Source organism: Psammomys obesus, unplaced genomic scaffold (assembly GCF_907164565.1).
Source record: "Psammomys obesus unplaced genomic scaffold, mPsaObe1.curated_primary_1811, whole genome shotgun sequence".
In the NCBI taxonomy this organism is placed as follows: Eukaryota; Metazoa; Chordata; class Mammalia; order Rodentia; family Muridae; genus Psammomys; species Psammomys obesus.
In genome coordinates, this window is record NW_026591598.1 from 14,833,490 (window position 1) to 14,848,740 (window position 15,251).

The following is a 15,251-nucleotide window of genomic DNA, read 5'->3' on the forward strand; positions in this document are numbered from 1 at the left end:
CACACACACACACACACACACACACACACACACACACACACACACACACCTTCTCTGCCAGGCTAAGGTCTACCTCAGCCTCTCAGCCTCATACTGATTCCAGCCATTCCTCACAGGCTACTGGCCTCAGGGCCTTTGCACATATTGGGCTTTCTCCCCCAGGGTTTCTTTTCTTTCCTGTCCATGGGCTGAACCCCTCTTTTTGGATTGACTCCAGCATTGCTGGCCCTCTCCATGTAACACACAGAAATGACCGTGCCCGTCCCTGTATCTCTCGTCCCCACTCACTCTCTCCTCCTGCACTGGGAGGTCTTCACGGGCAGATCCTTGGGAGATAAGGATCAGTCTGTTCCCGAGCGGGTGCCGTGTGACCCCTCTGGAGGGTCAGGCAGAGCTAGTGCCACCCAGCCAGGCTGCTTCCCGCTCTGCCATGGCGGAAGTCCTGTCACCGGGGAGAGCCTCAGACTCACTGGATTCTCTCCAAGCTAAATCCCATTCTGGAAAAGCCAGTCCCCCAGAGAAGTTTTATTTAAGAATGTCATTTCAGAGCACGGCGCCTGTGGATGCCAGTCGGATCTCTTTATTATACAAGCTAAAGCTAAGCAAATTTCTAAAATTCGGCAGGCTCGAGGGAGAGTGAGCCAGGGGAAAGGACAGCCCTCAGATGGCTTCGAGGGCACAGGACGGCAGCACCGGGAAGGGCTCAGCGGTGGGTAGGTGAGAAGACAATACGCTTTTGCTCTGAAGCACCTGCCCCCCCTCTAAGGGACCCCAAGAAGGCCCGGGCTTGATTCCATTTGGGGTTAGAGCCCAGAGGCCTGTCTTGGGGTGCGTCTCGGGCGTAGGCTCCTTCTGAGGCAGCGCTGTCAGCAGGGCCTGCAGTTGCGCTGAGCAACAGTGCCTTCACTGTGGTGGGCAGAGCCCTGTGTGCTGGTATCTCCACATCTGTGTGCTGTTCCCCTTTACCCGTGCCCCACTCCCATTCCCTTCCACCGCAGACTAGATCAGAGGTGCTGGCTCTGCCCGGGGAGCCTTTGGAGCAACAAGGGACAGACAAGCAATTCTCTGGGGCTGTCGTGGTGTGGCACAGCATGAAGGGAGCACAATGGGAAGGCTATCTCTGAAAGTCCTTGGCTGTCAACAGCTCACGGTAGGGAAAGGTGAGCAGTGGGATTGACTGGGTCTCTTTCTGGCATAACCCCTCACCCGGGCTAACCCTAACCCCTCACTCAAGGTACACCATTGGGTCCTAGTTTCCTCACTTGTAAAATGGGGACAGCAATAGTGCCAGTTTGGGGCTGCAGTGAGGGTCACATGAGCATCGGGATCTGGCAGTGCCTGGCTCTGGTTGCTTTAACTAGAGGCAATCGGCATTAGTCATACTGTAGCACAGTGTTTCACCTGTGGGAATGGATCTGTCTGTGTGCATGCCTGGGATCCAACCTGGGGCCTTGCACAGGCTGGGCAAGCCCTCTGTCACTGCATCCTACCCCAGCCCACAGAACCCTTTGGCAGAAGAGGAAACACCCTCAGAGAGTTGCAGCCTTTAACCTCAGAGTCTCAGGCCGGGGGTGATGCAGAGCCAGTCCGGGGGACCCTCCAGCGGGTCCTCTATCTGGCTCTGCTCACAGCACAGGGAGCTTAGAGGGAGCTGTGTCTTCCTGTGGCTCCCCGGTCGGCAGTTCCCTCCTGCTCTGCTAATACCCACTATGGCTATCACGTGTCGAGGCCAGATTAATCCACGCCTCGAAAATAAAATCATCTTTAATAAGAATACTAATCACCAGGCCTCAGGGAGGCTAGGCTACGAATTAGTGGCTGGGACAGATGGAAGCGCTCCGGGCTGCGGCCTGGTCCTGCCCCGTGACCCAGGGGGCTTCCGGAGTGGTCGAGGGCCGGAGCTGCAGGCTGTGGGCCAGGAGAGGCTGGTGCCCCACCGAGGGCACCTTGCCCAGGCTGCCTGTCAGGCCGGCAGCTGCCTGCAGCCTCGGCCACCTCTCTGCTCCCCCTGCATGAAGCCTGAGATTTGACAAATAAGGTGCCCGCCCGTGGTCGACCAAAGGAAATTAATTCTAAATCAGATTTTAAACACAGGCAGGAAGGCAAAAGAGCTGGTCGCCGTCCCCGCTCCCCTCCGAATGAGCCTCTGATATTTATAGAAAGATGATTAGGGCCCCCGAGAGTGATTTACATTCGCATCCAGGTGACGGGAAGGACAGCAACCGGGACTGTAGGATTTCAGACTGTGGGGTTTCTGAGGCATGCTGGAGGGGCGGGGGGAGGAGAAGAGTGCAGGCAAGTGACTAAGGAGGCCACTGAGTCGCTGACTAACTGGTAGCTTCCCACTCAGGGGATCCCAGAGTCTGAAGGCCTAACCTAGCATTCCTCGCTGTGTGTCCCTGGGCCAGGAAGTTTGCCTCTCTGGACCTCTTTGTTTCTGTGGTAAACTGGGCCAGCTTTATAGGGCTCTGACATTTCCCCCATGCGTTTCCGAAGCCCGAAAGAAATCTCACTGAGTCACCGGAGGAGCCAAATGACATGGCAGAGTCTACGGTCTCCGGACAGAGAGGGAGACCCAGGCAAGGGTGCTGGCCTGGGTCCCTCTGAGAAGGTCTCAGTTTGGAATCCATGTGGCTCCTTCCAGATGCGGTAACTTAGACAGTCACAGATGCCACCAGCAGGGCTGGGGACTGTCCCCCCACGTGGGACTCAGACCCGAAGCTCCTCCCCATCTCTCTGCCTGCAGTGCATTGTGAATTGATATTTTTTATAAAACCTGTAATTATCTTGCAACTAGCGTAATTATGTTGCATTATGATTTAAATGTAAAACTCAAAACACACTGCAGTTCCCTCACCCTGCCCTGCGTGTCTTTGTTATTTTTTATTAATGGGCTGGCAGCAGCAGGCAGTGAGCTTGGCCTTGGCCTCTCCCCATCTCAGAGGAATTCTCACTAAGCGCCCTGCCCTGCCCCGGTTCCCACCTCTGCCAAAAAGGGAACTTCCTAGTCTTTCCCTCAGGCCAGAGTGTCTTGGTGCACGTGGGATTTACTGCCTCATTTGGAGAGCTGGGGCACCTAGAGCCGGGAGCCGAGGCAGCCCTGTGTCAGCAGGTGTCAGGAGCCAATGTGCCATTATGGCATGGCTGTACCTATCACTAGTAGCCTGACTGTGACAGGAGGGTTCTGTGGGTGGAGAAAGAGTCTTGGCTTGGGGGCTGGGTAGCCTGGGATCTGATCCACTTTGCTATTCATGCCAGAGGGCCTCAGTTTGCCCCATCTGCAAACGGAGTGCGGTGCCTCACTTAGAAGGCTGCTGTAAGAATTCCCAAAGTCGAGGGCCTCCAGCCCTGCCCTCTGCGCCCTGAGCACACAGATGCTCAACAGCTGACCTAAAGGGTTGGGGGTGTTTATTAAAGATGACAAACACTGGGAAAGCTGTCACAGAGGCAGGGTATTCTCCCAGTTTGCAGAAGATGTCTGAGGACAGGCTCCAGTCTCCAAGACTTCTACACAACAAGGACCTTCCTGGACCCTTTGAAGCCAGAACCAAGGTTCTCATAGTCAAGCTTGCCTGTGCCCTGATGGCAGAGGGGCCATGTGTCCAGCCCCTAGGAGATCCAAGGACAGAGCGAAAACAGGCCGAGCCCCGCGCCAGCTGGTACCCCAGCTGGTGCCCATGGAACTCCCCTAGGCAACTTGTTCTCAGCATGCCAGACTGCAGGGGCCCCACACGGGGCCACAGACCACATGTATGAACATGCACACTCACAAATGCACCCACACCCACACCCACACACTCCTACGTGCAGCACAGTGCCTGGGTCTCCCTTGTCGATAGTGCCTCATGTTGGTAAACCTGGGTGCCCAGCTGTCCCCAGAAGGCCCCCCAAACACAGGCAGCCTGAGTCTGGGACCATGTGACAAGGCCAGCCAAGCCTGTCCTCCTTGGATGGTCCTGCCGGCACGCCTTGGCAATGTCCCCTCCCTACAAGCCCCGACTCAGAACCCTGGTTCTCCCTCCCTCCACTCCACACTGGCGATTTTTCAGCTTAGAGCCTGGAGAGAGAGTCCAGGTCCTAGCTGTGCTACCGCCAGGCTGTGTGACCTTGGGCAAGCTGCTTCTCCTCGCTGAGCATCTTCAAAACCGGGACCATGACAGCCCCTGCTTCACTGGCTGGGGATGGGGACTGCGTGGGTTAATAGCTCTCTGGGGGAGGCGTGCTCACTCGTGTGAAGCCCCTGGAACCGCAGTGTCGTCCCCTAACCCAGGGACATGCCTGAGAGCATTACCCCATCACACCGGCCCCTTTGACATCGGGCATGGGACGGGCCCCCAGCTGCCCCGAGCATCTGCTGACAAGGAGCCAGATGGCCGGCGATGACAGCTTGCACACCGGCAGCCCTGCCCACATGGAGCCACCTGCAGCCCGCCAGCCGGCTGGCCAGCCAGCCTTGGGATCCACTCACCCATACAGGCATCGCGCCGCTCCTCGTAGCCCGCGCTGCACACGCACTTGCCGATGGGCACCAGCCACTCGCCCTCGGCACTGCAGTACATCTTGGGCGTGTCACGTTCCTCCGAGTGCCGCACGCACTGGCCTCGCACCTCTACCAGGGAGGACGAGTCGGCCCCGGTCACTGCCTCCGAGAAGGCCGCCAGGTTGCGCACCATGGCGGGACACTTCTTGTAGTAGATTCGGAGGGAGAGGATGGCGAGGCAGGCGCCTATATCCTGGAAGGCCAGGTAGAAGCCGCGCTTGCTGAGGGGCCCCACGCCACGCACCTCCGTGTTCAGCTTCAGCCTCCGCACGCCCAGGTCGGCGCCGGTGAAGCTCTCGTCGGCCGCGATGGTGTCGATCTTGAGGAACTGGCTCTCCTGCGTGCTGGCGCCCAGGTCCCGGTCAGACTCCAGGTAGTGGAGGTTGAAGGTCTCCTTGCAGGTGCCCAGCACGCCGGGAATGCTGTTGCAGTCACGCAGGGTGAATTTGATCTCGGCGTAGACACGTCGGGCGCCGTCCCGGGGCACCCAGCTCGTGCGCAGCCAGTTGTTCTGGTTGGGACTCATGACGTTGCACACTTGGTATGTGTGGATGGGCCGGAAGGACTCGTCCACCTCGTTGATGGAGTCCCACTGCAGCAAAGAGAACACGGTTTGCTCAGGTGGAGGCCATGCCCGCTGCCGTCCTGTCAATCCCCCGGCAATAGATGCCAGGAAAAACACAGGAGAGAGGACGTCCTTCTAGGCCGGTGGTCACCACTGCCCAAGGCCGGGCACTGGCAAATGAACCTCAAGTCACACGCCCATGGAAGTGTTATCGACTTACAGGTGTGAGGCGGAGCCAGACGTGGGCCACCAAGGGGGTAAGGCTGAGCCAGAGCCCATGAAGAATCAGGCCTGGCTGCCACCCAGGCTCTGACTGCTGTTCCTACATGGCTTTTCCCGTCATCATCAGGGTGAAGGGTCTTGCTTGGAGAATCAGTGAGCCCAGTTTCCCAGGAAGCTACTAAAGGGACCCCTCTGCGTAAGAAGTGGTGGCCCTGGGCTGGACCCCACATAAAATCCCTGTCCAGATCCCTGCCTCTGTGGCTGCTCGCTGAATGACTGTCTGATGGACTAGTCACTCTACCCTGTTGCTTTCCGGTTCATTGTTTGTTTGAGACGGGGTCTCTTGTAGCTCAGGCTGGCCTCGAACTCACTGTGAAGTCAAAACCAACCTTGAATTTCTGCTTCCCCTGTGCTGGGAATGGAGCTCAGGGCTTTGTGTGTGCTCGGCAGGCACTCTACCGAATGAGCTTCTGCACGGCTCTTCTTGGCTTGGGACCCCAGAGCTGGCCTGGGTCCCCCTCAGACCAAAACAAGGCTGTGGGGAAAGTTACCCACTGCTACTTCCCTAGCTGGGTGAGGAAAACAGAGGTAAACCCCACAGAGCTGAAAGGCAGCCGGGAAGCAGGGCAAATCTGCCAACCACATATCAGACGCAACATTAATATCCATAACAAATAAAGAAATACAGCCCAACAACAGAAAACTAAGTCCAATTAAAAGAGGAGCAAAGGACTTGAAAAGATTTTTTTTTTTCCCCTAAAGAAGATACACAGATGTCCAAACAGCACAAGAAAAGACACTCGACATCGCTATCCACTGGGGAAATATAAATCAAACCCACAGTGAGAGCCCACTACACATCCGTTAGATGCTTAAACAAAAAAGAAGCCAGCGAGGGCATGAAGGACTCGGGAACCTGGTACATCGCTGGGGGCGGCAGGGGGGTGCAGACTGTGCAGCTGCTCTGGCAAGCGGCATAGTGTGGGCCTCAAAAAAAAAAAAAAAAGAAAAGAAAAGAAAAGAAAAAACAAAGACAGACAAAACAAAACAGGGTTACACAAACACAAAGCAGCTGTTCTGAATGTACATTGTCATGACGAGCTGCCTGTGTCCCCATGCTCATGGTCCAGCACTTGCCCAGCACGCACCACCCCCTGGGTATGATCCCCAGCACCGAAAACACACAAAAACCTCAAGTGGCTGGAAAAAAAAATCCACCTACCTACCAACAGACAAAGAGAAAACAGCACATACAGACAGTGGAATATTATTCAGCCTTAAAAAGGAATGGGAGTCTGATACCATGCTAAAACATGCACAGGCAGGTGCGTGTGCACGCGTGCGCGCGCGCGTGTGTGTGTGTGTGTGTGTGTGTGTGTGTGTGTGCTCGCCCATGTGCACAGAGAGATCAGATTATGCTGAGTGCCATCTGCCTTCACTGTCCATCACAGTCCCTTAAGATAGGGCCTCTCACTGAAGCTGGACCTCACTGCTTTTCAGCAGTGGTCCATGGGTCCAGGAATCCTTCTGTCCTGCCCACTCCATCACCACCACCACGGTGCTGGAGTTTCATGCACACCTACCCATGCCCAGCTTTCTTCTGTGTGTGGTGGGGAATTCTAGCTTGGGTCTTCATGCTCACACAGTAAGTTCTCTTACCCACAGAGCCAGGCGCTGTGGGAGGGGATCGTGTTATTGTCCGTGGGTACAACATTCTGGCTTGCAAAGATAACAAAAAAGTTCCGGAGATGGGTGCACTGCGAAGATGGTGATGGGATGGCTCCGTGGCCATGGGAATGGGTACCACGCCATGGAACTGCATAGCAAAAGTGGTCATGGTGGTTAAATCTATGTTATGTTTGTTTTACTGCGTCCGAAAGAAGCGCGTGTATGTGGCTCAGCGGTAGAACCTTTGCTTCTCATACTTGAGGGTCTGGGTTCGATCTCTATCCCTAGTACCATGGCCACCTCGACCCTACACACAAAGCGGGCTCCTGGCCCCCGAGCACAGCACTGGAATCCGGATGTTCGTGCAAGAGAGATCAGCGCCCGAGTCCTCCCGATGTGGCACGGGCCAGCAACATCCTGGGTGAAGCAGGGGCTTTGCGCAGGTGCAGGGAGGGAAGAGCCTGGGTTCCCTCACCCACACTGTTACTTAGCCCCTGGCAAGGGGCAGGCACAGGGCTGAGTCCAGGGGACCTCACGGAACTGCTCGGGCTGAGGACAGATGGCTGCGTCCAGATCTGTGACTCTCTCTCTGCTCTAGAGGAGCTAAGGATCTTGTTACTTCGGTACTGGGGATGCAGGGAGCTTGAAGACCCCCTCCTCCTGACACTCCATTCATCTGTGGGTCGAGCTTGCTTTATGTGTGGTACAGCAGGGGTCCTGAGTGTCCCAACCCGTTTCCTGCCTGTCACAAGTCCATCCATCTGGCCTCATTTTCTGCCGGTGGTGTGGTCTCCACCCCAGCACCCCGAGACAGGCCTATCTCTGCTAGGCTGGGAGGACGCCAGGAGAAAATGCCTGCAGAATGCTGAGCTCAGGCCTGGCACAGGGAGGCACTCAGAGAGCAGGGCACGAGTGTGATGCTACCCTGGCAGCCCACCCCTGGCCTGCCTGCGTGCCTGCCGGATCATCAGAGTGGGGTTCTCAAAGTTCAGCCTCACTTGCAAGACCTTATGCTTGCTGCCCCCTGCTCCACGCTGCAGCCCCCGCCCCAGGCAGCAGTGTCACATCTGGGGCTAAAGTCGTTGTCACAATTAATGGAACACCAAAGAGCCTGCCAGATGCTCCCTGTCTGTTTCCTGCCAGGGGCCCAGATAAATTAACCAGCTTGATCAGAGTCCGCTCCAGCTGTCCCCACCGGTGCCAATGGCCTGGCCCTGCCCTGCCAGCCCCAGAGTGAGGGCAGACGCCTGGCGTGGCTCGGTTCCTGGAAACAGATGCAAGGGCAGAGCCGGCCCGGTCTCCGCTCAGGGCCACTCCCACCCAAGCCGCCTCTGCAGCTGACCCCTCATGCTGTCCCCCACCTTGCTCTCTTCCTGGAACAGGACAGAGCAAAGCAGCCGTGCAGCCCTGGGCATGTCACGTTCCTTCTCCGAACACTGCTTGTTTCATCTGTGAACGCCTGCTCCTTGCAGCTCCTCCAGGCATGGTGAGGGTCAAGGGAGATGTAGATAGTAATATGCCCCCTTCTAGGGCACCGTTCACTACAGCTGCTCATCGCCAGGCAGGATACAGGAGAGCCCAGTGGGGGCAGAAGGAAGGTGCAGCCGGGTTAAGTACATGGATGAGGTCTGGGCCTAAGCACAGCAGCCTAATCTCTCAGAAACTTCTGGCTTCTCATTGTCCAAATGGTCTTTCTATGCATCACCCTGTGTAAGTGCACAGAGCATGCTCTGTGATCATCTTGTTATAAAATGAAGAGGTGAGCGGCCTGTGCGGTCCCACCGGTCAGAGAAGGCAGAGCTCCCGCATCTTGGAGCCTGGCACTCCTGCTTCTGCTAGGTTCTGCCCAAGCCAGAAAGCCCTTCTCATGCTAAGCGCAGCCCAGAGGAGCGCTGAGCAAGCTGCAAAGTGGGAGAGCTGGACAGAGCCTCATGAGCCAGTCCCGAAGGCTCTTCTCCTTGCTGGGCAGGAGAATCAAAGAGAGCCCCTGGAAGGGAGCATGTGCCCACTCCACCTGCCTGACTCGGTTCCAAGATCTGGAGCTGGGTAGCACATTCTCTCGGGGCAACCCCAGGCTGCAGATAGAGCACATCCGTGCCTCAGCAGACAATCTGGATCCTCCCATGCTCCTCACAGGGTCAGACAAAGCCCTCAGCACCCGGGGTGCATATGGGTTCCACGTAGCCTCCAGGCTTAGAGAGCCCTAGTTTCGAGTCTCTCTCTGCTCTCCCTCCATGGGATCCCATCACAGGCAGCAGCGGGCTGAGTGGGCTCACCACCATAGCACTGAGCCTCAGCAGTCTCACCCGTGTAATGGGCTAGCATCCTCCGAGGACCTGCTCCCAGGGCGATGTGAACACAAGGTTTTATCGTTATTTTCTAAACCTCAAAAGAAGTGAGAGGATGCTGCCTAGCAGGCAGCAGAGCCTTCCATCACCAGGTGTGGGCCTCCCCAAGCCAAATCCAGGTTCTCATTAACCTAATGGCCAAGTCCCTGGATCTGGGGCAGCAAAGACAGCCAGGAACCCACCAGGGGCCAGGGCTGCTCCTTCCTAGCAGTTAAGAAACAGGGGAGATGCAAGCTCAGCCAGCAGAAGGGCATTCAGCGTGGACCAGGCCTGAGACTAGAGTCTCCCAGAGGAAGGCCCATCACAGGGCTTGTCCCCTTCCTGAGGACAGCTGCCCTGAGCAGCACTTCTCAGGTACCCAGCCTCTGCCCTCAGAAGCGGCGGCCGTAGAGGCTATAGTCCTGGGCCCAGAGAATTATGGCACTCAGGCTTGACCCTGCCAGCACCAAGAATCCTGTGCTCAGGGGCTGATGGCTGTAACAGCCCACTACTGCCTGTGATGGGACCCCAAAGAGAGAAAGCAGAGAATCATCCTGCCTCCTAAGATGAAAACCTCTCCCAAAGTAAAAAAGTGAGACCCTTTCTCAGGCTTGAACTCCTGGTACCACTTTCATCATTGGAACAAGCCTGGCAGAACTTTGTTGCCCATTTCTCTGTTGCCATGGTTCCAGCTATGCTGGACCTGGCCTTGGCAGGCCATGACGTGCAGGCTCAGGGCACAGATACGAAGATCCTTAAACCAAGGGTCAGAGAGCAATCAGGGGCCCGTGTCAGTGCTGGCCCTGTGATTGCAAGGGTCTCAGTGAGCTAAACTACTGAGAACTATCCACTCTGTCTCCCACTTCTGTGTGTCCTTGAATGAATGAATTCACTTCTCGGAGTGAATTCACTTCACTTTGCTTCCTTTTGATCTGTGTGGTGCTGAGACTCTGAACTGCAGCATCTCAGAAAAAGCAACACTACTCTGTCACTCACCCCGTGAGCAGGATACGTGAGCCAGCCCCAGTCTCCGTGGATGGTTGATGTGTCCAGCAAGTTCACTGTAAAAAGAAGGCAAGAGGGCATTAGGCCCCTGTGACCCTTTTCCCAACCAGAGCCAGCCACACTGGTCACTCTTAGCCGCCCCTTTCCAGGAGCTCACAGTCCTGGGAAGCCCAGCATGCTTGTCCTTGTTAGCCTATCTGGTCTGAAGACTGAAAGTCCTGCCTCTTTCTTGCAGGCGCCCTTCGACTCCTCAGCCAACAGCCATGTCACTTCTGGGGCACAGACTGCCCAAGCCCTGGGCTTCCTGGAATAGCTGGATTACAGAGCTGTGTCTGGGGGTCATATCGACACAGGCACAGGCTGGCACCCTGGTTCTATTGTCTTCACCTCTCTAAGCCCTGGCTTCCTTCTCTGGAAAGGGTGTGATGTGTTCACCCCCAGTGCCCTCTGAGGCGGTGACGGCAGTTACCCCACCAAGTCCCACCATCTACCTGAGTTCAGATATGGTTTCACGGCCTCAGTGTCCCCAGGATGGAGCCTGGCGCCTGCTGGACCACTAAAGTCAGTGGTGGATGAGCGAGAGCTGCCTCCTGATGCCGCCTACTGTGTACTGAACTCTGCCAGGGGCTCCTTAGATGCCACCTTGCATATGAGAATGTTTCATGACATTCCAGAGAAGTGGCTGGCATTACTTCCACTTTAGGAATGAAAGACGTGTCCCGGAGAGGTTCTAGAACCTGCCTAGAAGCCCAAGTGTGGCTAGCAGGGCCAGCACAGAGAGAGCTACCACATAGCAGAGAGACAGAGTCTCCGAGTGATGTCTGGATAGGGGGTGAAGGAGTTCTGACCCAAATGCCAGCCTGTTCGAAGTCAGGCCCCATGCCCACCTGGGGGACCCTGCAGAATCCCAAGGCAAAGAGCCCGCCTTTGGGGTCAGGCATCCCTGGCCCTTGTCACACCACAGCCCCGCCACTCAAATTCTTCATCTTTGAAATGAATCACGAAGACCTGGGGGTTCAGATGGGGGCAAGGAAACGATTGTAAAGCATGGGGCCAGTCCCCGTTGACACACCTTATATCCCTTTACCTGCTCACTCATTCAAGCAAGTACAGGTGTCCTGCTCAGAGAACAGGACGCCAGTCCCAACTCTCTGTACCTGCTATGTGTCCTAAAGTAAGTCCCTTCCTGTCTCTGGGCCCTGCTTTTTTATGTCATGGCTGTACCAGAGGCCTTTGGCACTGAGGTCTACAGCCTTCCATGTTTTATTATTTTGTTTGTTTGTTTTTTAATTTTTCTTCCACGGGTCTCCTTCCCCAGCCAACCATCATGGGCTTCATGTACCAGGGTGGAATATGACCTGGCCAGGCCACAGATGGTTAAAGTGGGTCCTCTCCAAAATTCCCCACAGGGAGGTGGGGTATCCTTCTGCTTGAGATTTGCATAGCTCCAACTTGGCCCTCTCTGGCCCTCAAAGATGGAGACAAGTGTCATCAGGAACTGTGGAGTGAGGATGCTCTTAAACTCATCTCCTTCCTTCCACCCTCCCACTCCAGTGTCGGGAGCCTGGCTGAACCAGGGACGGCGCCTCTGCACTCCTTTCTAGATCCCCAGGGACTGGGTGGGATCAGAACCGGAACAAATGTCCACCGAGGGATATCCCCTCTCCTGAGCCAGCCCTATGCCAGGGGCACAGGCAGAGAGAAGGCTTCCCGTCTCCCTCCCTCCTTTGCTTTTAGGCAATAGAGAGAAAAGTGGGTCAGGCAAGCTCTTTCCTCCTGCTGGCTGGGGGGAGGGAAGGGGGCTGTACTGCAGTTTCCCCCCCAAGACCAGTGGGGCCCCACTAGGAGGAAGGATGGGGAAAGGGCTCCCACAGGCGTCCCAATATTAGCCAGTTTCCCACATGTGGGGCTCAAGCCTGAGGTCCCTTCTCCAGGCACCGAACAGTCTGGTTCAGACCTGCCCCTACACTGGAGGACCCTGAATAAACATTCATTGCCACGGAGGCTCCCTCTGGACGTGCTGACTCCAGGGCCACCTTCTGGGGCTGTCTGTCCCCAGGAAGTCCCACCACATCATCCAGTCCCCAGATAATCCACGGATAAGTCAAAAGTCAATTCTATCGGATTCACAACAGGCTGCAGGAGGCTGGGGTTGTTTGTTCCTAGTCCTTCTAGACCCTTCTCTGTCCCTCCTGTCCCATCTTTTCCCTCCGGACCACCACCAGCTTCTACAGCTCACATCTTCATCCATGGGGGTATGGAGGAGAGTGGGGTGAATCTCAAGGAACAGCCCACACCAACAGGAGGTTTGATGGGGACTGGTAGAATGCCAGCACTGGGTCTGCCTGGCCCGGTTTGAGGCCTCTGGGAAAACTGGACCTGGTCACACAGCTGGCTGGTTTCCTGTCCTGTCAGACCGTGAGATGGATTCCCCCTCTGGACTCATCCCTTATTGGAAAAGGGAGGCCAGGACTCCAAGGCTTCTCCCTGAATCCCTCGGGCCTCAGTTTCCTAATCTGGAAATGCCCACAGGCAGTCCTCCTCGGGGTACCCGTGCAGGTCATTCTGAGGACCACACAGGCTGCGTCAGGGGCCGAACAGCACAGATAATTCCTTGGCGGCTCCCGCCTGACCGTGGAAGGCATTATGCGATTCCTTTTCTCTCCAGTACTGTCACCTTCCCCCATTCCATTTCGCCGAGACTAATACTTAAATTGATTCACATTCCCCGAGGACACAGTGTGTGATGGGGAGGCCGGAGAATCGGGGTGGCCCGGGGACATCGGGCAGGACATGCAGACCGCCTTAGAGACCATCCCGAAGTGGAGGGTGAGCCACCCTAGGGAGTGATAAGGGACCTGTGCTTAGCGTGGCTCAGGGAACCTCTGCAGGTGCATGACTGCCCAGTGGCCACTGTGAGCCATGGGCCGCCAGCCAGCCTGGACACGGTGGCCTCCGCTGGACCCCAGCTGGGAAGCTTGCCTCTTCCCTGAGTCCCAGGAGCCTCCCTAGCAGGTTCTGGCCCTGTTCCACTGCAAAGGCCACGTCATAAAGGCTTCCTGGGTGCTCCATAGGCACACCAGACCCGGGTCTCCATCTGAGATGCGTGGCTCACCCCTGCTTGTCTGGGCAGTCTGCAAGTTATCAGATGGCTGTGAGCCTTAGCCTTGGCCATACCCCCCATGCAGGCAGGCTTCCCCCATCTTTCCAGGCCTGCCTTTTCTCCAGCTGTGCTCAAAAGTCATTGTGCCATAGGGGTGCTGGGACCTGCAGCCTGTGACTCTGGAAGGTGCTGGCTCCTCCACAGAACAGTCGAGGCAAGCACTTGGGGTGCAGAGCTGATTCCCAGAGCCTTGCCGAGGACCTCCTTAAAATTTCCTGGGCCAGGAACACCACCTCCAACCCCTCCCCCCCAACCCACTGCAACCCACCCCATGCCACTCTGGGCATGCTAGCTCTGGGAGAACTGGCCTAGCTCTGGGAGAACTGTTCTCTCAGGCCGCTGTTCTCCTGAGCTCTGACTCTTCCCTCCTCACTCGGAATACCTCCCCCAGACATGTCTCAGAACTAGATAGCCGGCCAGCTCTCCCTGCCCACCTGTCCCTCAGCCACCATGCAATGGCCCTGCTGCGGCTCCTCTTGCCTCGGGGATAGTAATTTACCCTGTGTCAAAGGGCACGCATTTCGCTGGGCATGAATGCAAGGCTGAGGGTCTCTTCCTGCGTGTGCTGCGGCAGCTACATGCATACGTGGGGGCCACACACACATTTCTCCGTGTGTGTATAGCTGTGCCTGCGTGTGCACAACGGTCACACTGCTGTGTGCATGAGGAAGGGGCAGGAGCTGTCCGTGTGTGTGAGGTTCTGCTAGCCTGGGTCTGTGTGGCCGAACCTTGGGCTGGGTGGGACCCCTGTGCTAAGTGTTGGGATTCCAGGGGCTCTCCGAGCACACCAGTCCAGCTTGCTTGGAAGCAGTGGGCACGGCGAGGCCAGCCTGCCTGGTGAGACTGGCTCTAGCCCTGGGCAGCCCCCTCGGCACAGCATCCCAAGGAGAGTCCACAGGAGCTGGGGCGTGTGGGGCAGAACCCGTCGGGCGGACTGCAGTGTCCAGTGCGACTAAGGAAGGGTGGGGGTGGGCAGCCTCGGAGCCGGTCTCAGCTCTGGGGATCCCTCCCCCCCCCAGAAGTCACTTCCCAGACCCCTTTGGCCCTGATGACTCGGTGCCCCTCCCACCTTCCTGGGGCCAAAGTGAAGGGGCCAGCTGGCTGTGACCCAGACCCCGCTCTCTGGGGCAGCATGCCTCAGTCTCTCCCAGTCCTCTCCTCGCTGCACCTCCTGCCAGCGGGTGCCTCTCCGTTAAACCCCTTTCCCCTGGTCAGCTACGCCCCCACCCCACTCTCAAGACACCCCTCACCCCGTGTTTCCTAACCCCTTGTTCTCTGTCTGGCTCCTGTCAGTTCTTGGCCTGGTGCTCCACGCTGTCTTCAGCCCCCTTTCCTTCGGTCCTCCGAACCTTGTCCCCGATTCTTGGATTCTCACATCTGCCTGTCCGCCCGGTGCCTGCCAGTCCGTCCTCGGTCCCCATCCCTCGCCTTCTCTCCGTCCCCTCTCTCCTCCATGCCTCTTCTGGCTCTGCCCAGTCCCGTCCCCTTGTCCCCGGCGTCCGCTTCTCGGTCCCCCGTGCATCCTCCCCGCGCCCCTGCCCGTGCCATCCCGCGCCCAGGCCGGCTGGGGTCGACGAGGGGAAGTTGCGCCCCGGGGTAGCGCCGTCCCCGCCCCCGCCCCGCCGCGCCGCTCACCTTCGCCGCGCCCCGCGGCCACGCAGGTGGCGGCCGCCACGGCCGTGACGACCCAGAGAGCGGGGGACAGGCGGGCCCGGGCGGGGGCCATGGCCGGGCGGCGCCGCGCTCCTCGGGCTCGGCCCG

At 57.3% G+C, this 15,251-nt stretch overlaps 1 protein-coding gene across 1 annotated transcript in view; it reads right to left on the minus strand.

The window, feature by feature from the left end:
• Nucleotides 1-15,227, minus strand: part of Epha8 (EPH receptor A8) — a 26,978-nt gene extending 11,751 nt beyond the window's left edge. Inside the window, exons 1-3 of the mRNA XM_055611214.1 lie at nucleotides 15,126-15,227; nucleotides 10,319-10,383; nucleotides 4,469-5,132 (exon numbers count right to left, since the gene is read on the minus strand). Coding sequence (XP_055467189.1) covers nucleotides 4,469-5,132; nucleotides 10,319-10,383; nucleotides 15,126-15,216 — 820 coding nt within the window. The 5' untranslated portion in view covers nucleotides 15,217-15,227. The remainder of the gene's footprint in view (nucleotides 1-4,468; nucleotides 5,133-10,318; nucleotides 10,384-15,125) is intronic.
• Between the last annotated feature and the right edge of the window lie 24 nt (nucleotides 15,228-15,251).